This window comes from Benincasa hispida, chromosome 2, assembly GCF_027475165.1.
Source record: "Benincasa hispida cultivar pf3 chromosome 2, pf3_genome.v1.1, whole genome shotgun sequence".
Lineage (NCBI taxonomy): Eukaryota > Viridiplantae > Streptophyta > Magnoliopsida > Cucurbitales > Cucurbitaceae > Benincasa > Benincasa hispida.
Window position 1 is genome coordinate 33777546 of NC_143479.1, and position 6322 is coordinate 33783867.

At 34.7% G+C, this 6322-nt stretch overlaps 1 protein-coding gene across 4 annotated transcripts; it reads left to right on the plus strand.

Moving 5' to 3' along the window:
• The first annotated feature begins 1011 nt into the window (after positions 1 to 1011).
• LOC120071321 (uncharacterized) lies at positions 1012 to 6063 on the plus strand. Of its 4 annotated transcripts, none has more exons than XM_039023524.2 (4): positions 1018 to 1420; positions 1735 to 3580; positions 4512 to 4868; positions 5855 to 6063. In XM_039023524.2, exons 2-4 carry the CDS (start codon positions 1985 to 1987, stop codon positions 5909 to 5911), a joined length of 2010 nt encoding a protein of 669 aa, XP_038879452.2. In that variant the 5' UTR covers positions 1018 to 1420; positions 1735 to 1984; the 3' UTR covers positions 5912 to 6063. The 4 variants fall into 4 exon arrangements, with proteins under 4 accessions (XP_090167427.1, XP_038879452.2, XP_090167426.1 ...); XM_090311300.1 differs by having other exon boundaries at positions 1063 to 1420; positions 1506 to 3580; XM_090311301.1 differs by lacking the exon at positions 5855 to 6063 and having other exon boundaries at positions 1012 to 1420; positions 4512 to 5072.
• The last annotated feature ends 259 nt before the right edge of the window (positions 6064 to 6322 follow it).

The window sequence follows — 6322 nt, forward strand, 5'->3', positions numbered from 1 at the left end:
TTATTTGATTTGTTAGGGGTTTGCTTGCGATGACAAATTCTTCGACGATCACATTGCAAGTGCTTTAATAATTGTTAAATTTGCTCATCCAAAGTTATTTTTTATTAAATTGATCAAATAATAGTAATATGAAAGAAAAGGTGTTATGTGAATATATTTTCAAAATTTATAAAGAAAATGTTACACACTTAAAAAAAAGCTCAACAATAAACTAAAAGCATGCCTATTTTAATTGGACATTAGTAACTATGAAGATTAAAATGGAACGGAGTCCAAAATAAATAGATCAAAACGTGGTACATTTAATGATGATGATGATAACCGTTTTGAATAATTTAATGTCTACTTGTCAAAGCTTGTCTTAAACATGATTTGAAATCATGCTCCAATTTAAAGAAATATAGATGTCACAATTTTATAGAAATGTCGATAAAAATATTGACTAAATATTAATATTGATGAAAATTTCTAGAAAAATTATTAAAATAAAAAATATTTGAATTAATAAATAAATAATTTGTGCTTTTTAAACAAGTTAAATGATTATTATTTATATTATATTCATAATATTGACATTTTATTATTTTTTGTATAAATTTTTTAGGATAAAATGGACATATCGATTCACCCTTTATGTCGATATTAATTCATGGAAACATGAAATATTAATAAAATCGTCGAGACGTCGACGAAAATTTAATACCATGCTCAAGACGATATCATTTATATAATTTTTCAAAAACAAAATAAATATAAAGATGAAAATGGTTTTTTTTTAAGTCCAAGAAGATATTTTAAAATTTAAGAGATTAAAATAAAATAAAATTTAAAATTTAAGAGGTTATTAAAATAAAATAATTTTAAAAATCGAAGAGGGTCAAAATATACATTTTCAAAGATTTGAGACTGAAATGGAAAAAAAAAAAAAAAAAAAAAAAAAAAAAAAAAAAAAGTTGAAAGTTGAAAGTTGGAGGATAAAAAATTAAATCTAAATCAAATCTAAATTTATTTATAATTGAGAGAAAAAGATAATAAAAAATAATAAAAATGAAAGGAAGAGGCAAAGACATGAGTCCGGCCACCGCTAATTGGACCTAAGAATCGGTGGAAGTAAACTCGCTTCCGATGAATATGATGAGCGAATTCAAAGAAATATGATCAACAATCACACAAACAACAACAACACCAACTCTCTCATTTCTCATAAACCTCTTCTCTTCTCTTAATCCCAATTCCCAAACCTCACCCACTTTCCCTCTTCACATGATTCGTCTTTTCTCTTGTTAATGGCGTCACGATCCTTGCTCTTTGTTTGACGCCATCGCCCTAAAACCAACACATTCTTTCTCGTTTTTTCAAGTCTTGGAACCCCCAAGACTTGAAACAATCCGCCAATTCGACTCCTCTTAGGTGTTTCCAGGTACTAAAATTTCTTTCTTGTTTGTTGGGTGCTTCAATTTTTATTTTTAATTTTCTTTTTTGGGGGTGGATTGATTTTTCTCTAGGGATACGTTTGGCTGAGGGGAAACTGGATTCTGGGTCTCTCTTAGTTGCCCTTTTGATTCTGTTGAAGGTGTGGGAAAATGGGCCGAATTTTGTTTTGGTTGAAATTGACCTTATTTTCTTGTTTATAGAGGACTTCATTGTGTCGAAATTTGGCAATGGGGGTTTTGGGGTGGAAACAATGTCTTTGAATTTTGGCAAACATTCAATCATTGTTGTTGTTCCTTACAGATTTTACTTGACTGCCTTCACCATGTGGTAATGGAGCTTCACAACAGGAATAGGATGATTAAGTTTATATGCACTTCAAAATTTGAGCTTTTAGAATTGTGGAGATTCAAGTTGTCTTGGACGAATTTGGAAGAATGCCTATGAATGTCTTCCCCTGTGAATTAAATAGGAATATGGATAGATGAAAAAGTCATACTTGAAAGACTTTTAGCAATAAAATAGATAGTAACCTTGAGAAATAAGGAAACACATGGAGGAATTTTCTAAATATGCTCATAGTCCTGCCCATTTAGCAGTTGCACGTCGAGACTATGTTGCTCTTAGATTCATTATCTCCACGCTACCACAATTAGCCAAGGCAGGTGAGGTCAACACTGAAACGGAATCGATTGCAGCAGAGCTAGAAGCTGATGCTGTGTCTGCTGTTATTGATCGACGTGATGTCCCAGGACGTGAGACACCTCTCCACCTTGCAGTACGGCTTTGCGACCCGATTTCTGCAGAGATTTTGATGGCCGCTGGAGCAGATTGGAGCCTTCAGAATGAATATGGTTGGAGTGCTCTTCAGGAGGCAGTTTGCAATAGAGAGGATTCAATAGCTATGATTATTGCACGATACTATCAGCCCCTGGCTTGGGCAAAATGGTGCCGTAGGCTTCCTCGCATTGTTGCCTCAGCAGGCCGCATACGTGATTTTTATATGGAAATGACATTTCATTTTGAGAGCTCTGTAATTCCATTTATTGGGCGAATAGCTCCATCCGATACGTACCGTATTTGGAAGCGTGGTTCCAATCTTCGGGCAGATATGACCCTTGCTGGTTTTGATGGTTTTCGAATACAACGTTCTGACCAGACATTTCTCTTTCTTGGAGAAGGCTACTCATTAGATGATAAAGTTATTACTTTGCCACCTGGTTCTTTGATTATTCTTACCCACAAAGAGAAGGAAATTACAAATGCTCTGGAAGGAGCTGGTGCACAACCAACTGATGCTGAAGTTGCTCACGAAGTGGATTTAATGTCAAGGACAAATATGTATAGACCAGGCATCGATGTAACTCAGGCTGAGTTGCTTCCTCATTTAAATTGGCGACGTCAAGAAAGGACTGAGGTGGTTGGAAATTGGAAAGCAAAAATATATGACATGCTTCATGTAATTGTGAGTGTGAAATCAAGGCGGGTTCCTGGTGCTATGACTGATGAAGAGCTATTTGCTGCAGATGATGAAGATAGATTAGCCCGTGTTGGTGAGCATGATGAATATGATGATGTATTAACAGGTGAGGAGAGAAAGCAGTTGGATTCAGCACTTCGTATGGGAAGCTCAGATACCCATCTTGAGTATGAGGAACAAGGGGTAACTGATCGTCAGGAAAATGGATCAATAGGTTCCTGTGACAGTTTTGAGTCCAATGGTATTGTTAAGGAAAAGAAGAGTTGGTTTGGTTGGAACAAGAAAAGTGCAAGGAGTAATAGTGATGAGCCAGATGATTCAAAGGTCTTGAAGAAATTCTCAAAGTCGGCCCCAGAAGGTAGCAATCATAAAGTAGTCGAGCCTCCAATTTCTTCTGATTTTTCTTTTGAAGATACAGGCGATAATACCAAGAAGGGAAAAGATAAGAGTAGTAAGAAAAAGAAGAAGAAAGGAGCCACTACTGAATCTAAAAATGAGAGTGAGTACAAAAAGAGTTTAAGACCCGTCTTGTGGTTGACACAAGATTTCCCTTTAAAAACTGATGAGCTTCTGCCTTTGCTTGACATCCTTGCTAACAAGGTAAAGGCTATCAGGAGATTAAGGGAACTTCTAACTACCAAGTTGCCTCCTGGCACATTTCCTGTGAAGGTAATCCTATAAACTAGGCACTTATCTGATTTGCCCCATGCTAAATTGTTCTTATGCTTTTCTTTGTTTGAGTTAACTCTGAGATTGGTGGCATTTATTTCTCTCTTCTTTAATGATGTCACGGCGGCTAATTTTCATATCCTGTTCAATTGGAGTGGTTATTATTGAGTGTTTTTGCTTTTGCCTTTCCTTTTTTTCCTTTTTCTAATATAAATATAAACTTCTTGCCGTTGCTTCCTTTTTGTTTCATTGTTTCATTTTCAGTGAAATTGTTTCTTTAGTAAAAGAAATAAAATTTTAAATTTTAAAAAGAAGTAAAAAAAAAAAAAAAAAAACACTGAAAATCATTTTGATTTATTCATCTTCTCTCTCTCTGTGTCTGTCTGTCTGTCTGTCTGTCTGTGGAGGGGGTCAAAAAGAGAGGTCTTAATCTTAGGGGGATTACAATTGCTTCACAGAGAAGTATGTCTTCATTGGATTGAAAACTTGTACTCGTCAGAAGAGGTGGTGTTTTGAAAGAATTCAAAGTGGATGTTTTTATGGAAAAAATAAATAAAGCACGGTTCATCTTTCTGTTATTGGCTTTGCATCACACTGTGTGCAATCTTAAATTTATGTCTGCCTATTTGTTGGATAGAAATATTAGAATTTTCTGAGGAACAGTATGAGATTCTAAGATGTTTTGTTTAGAACCTAATTCTTATTGTTGGTCAAAAATGTAAATTATTTGAACTTGATAGACTTTTAGCACTTGTGATTTCACTAGCAAAGAAGAGGGATAAAGAGGGACACAGAAGTCTGATAACTTGATTTGGAAGTGTGTTGGAAATTGAGGATTACATACACAAATTAGATGGTCTAGAATTGATGTCTATTTACTTGATCAATCCAATGCATATGATAATAAAATGACAATTATTTTTGCATACAGGTTGCCATCCCTATCGTCCCAACAATTAGGGTGCTCGTTACTTTCACAAAGTTTGAAGAGCTTCAGCCAGTGGAAGAATTTGCAACTCCTCCTTCCAGTCCAGATCATTTCCAGGATGCTAAAGTTAAGGATTCAGAAGGATCTTCTTCTTCATGGATTCCATGGATGAGAGGAAGTCGTGGTGGGCAATTAAGTGATGGTGACAGTCACAAGGATGAAGTTGATCCGTTCCTCATACCCTCAGACTATATATGGGTCGATGCTAATGAGAAAAAACGGCGGATGAAGGCAAAGAAAGCCAAGAGTAAAAAGCATCGAAAACACGCAGCCGCCAAAGGTGGAAGTACGGCACCTCAGGTGAGTGTGGCTATGGAGGAATAATTAAATTACATTGCAGAATTCTGATTTGATCTTAAGCAATCTGAAGGCACAAATGCTGCTACATGCATCTGATCATATTATTTTTTTCCCCTTCAAGTCAATATGTAGTGTATGCTGAAAACTTGCAATGTATTACCAATTTTTCTTGATTAAGAGTGTTGCCCGCATTTCTTTGCCTTCCATCTCTTCTCTTTCTTTGATAAATGTGTATTCTTTGATGTTTACTCGAATAGGGTACCCTTCTTAAATTGAATACATTCTTCCCTGTAACATTTGATTTATAACTTTTGAAAACCATTGTTTTTTCTCTCGACCTTAATTGAACAGGATCTGTTTTATAGGTTGTACAACGGTGTCCTTGGGTTCTAAGGAAAACCATTGTTTTTTCCAATTAAATAAATTGACAGTTGAGCTTTTAGCTTGGTCCGTGTCAGTTTGGTTTCGAGGTAGGGTGAAAGTAACCCAAATCAAACTGCTTAAAGGTTTATTTACATAAGCTGGCATGTGGAATTCCATGCATCAGATTTCTTTTTGACTCAACTACTTGAGGAAGAAAATGTCTCAGCTCTTTTCTCTTGTCCCAATGTGAGACAATTGTTTGGTGGTAATCTTTTCAAAGGAATAGAAAGAAAGCTTTGAGTTAATGCCATAAAATTTTTGCTTGTAGAATATATGACTGGAAAGGAATATTGTTTTGAACAAGGAAATGAATTAGAGTTTTCTCTAAATGGGTGTCTTTGGACCAAGGATTTGGGGTTATTCTTCTTGTTCTTGCAACCAGATTTTTGGTAATGGGTTTTGTTGGAAGAGCAGTCTTTGCTTTGTTCTGTTCTGTTCTGTTAACTTTACAAATACTTAATGAATTGTGTAAGTTGAAAAATAGAAATACCTTTTCTTTGAGTTGTCTGAGATTTGTGGTGACATTGTAAGAGTTAATACTTTGTTTTCTATTTCTAACAAAGGTCCACTGGAGATTTGAACTCTACTGGGTTCGAGAAGGCCAAACGAGATTCGCCTAATGAAAATTTTATGTTTTTCTTCTTTTTTTTTTATCCTTCAATAATTGTGGGACGGAACTTCGTATCATTGACCTTTAGAATTGTAAAAGGTGTTTTAGCTACTAAGTTATGCTTAGATTGATTAACTTTATAATATGTGCACTTTGTCGATAGCTTTTTGATAGATTATAATATAGAAGAATGGTGTGAAAAATGTAACTTTCATCCTAAAGAAGTTAAGATAAGCACTTTAAAAGTCTCAATTAGTTGGATTAAATGATATTTAATAATTTAGAGGATGATTAATATTTTTCTTTCAATAAAAAATAAATTGCATAGAGGGGTTTTAATAATGTTTTTTAATCTCTTACTGTTGCCACTTGTTAGGATAAACTTTCATGAGCAGGTTTGTTAGATGAGTGGTTAAAGATC

Excerpts from the sequence above, each read along its gene's own strand:
- LOC120071321 (XM_039023524.2), top strand. The coding sequence starts at position 1,985 with ATGGAGGAATTTTCTAAATATGCTCATAGTCCTGCCCATTTAGCAGTT. Across the intron at positions 3,581-4,511 it reads CTGGCACATTTCCTGTGAAG|GTTGCCATCCCTATCGTCCC; the intron begins GTAATCCTATAA and ends TTTTGCATACAG. Across the intron at positions 4,869-5,854 it reads GTGGAAGTACGGCACCTCAG|GTCCACTGGAGATTTGAACT; the intron begins GTGAGTGTGGCT and ends TTTCTAACAAAG.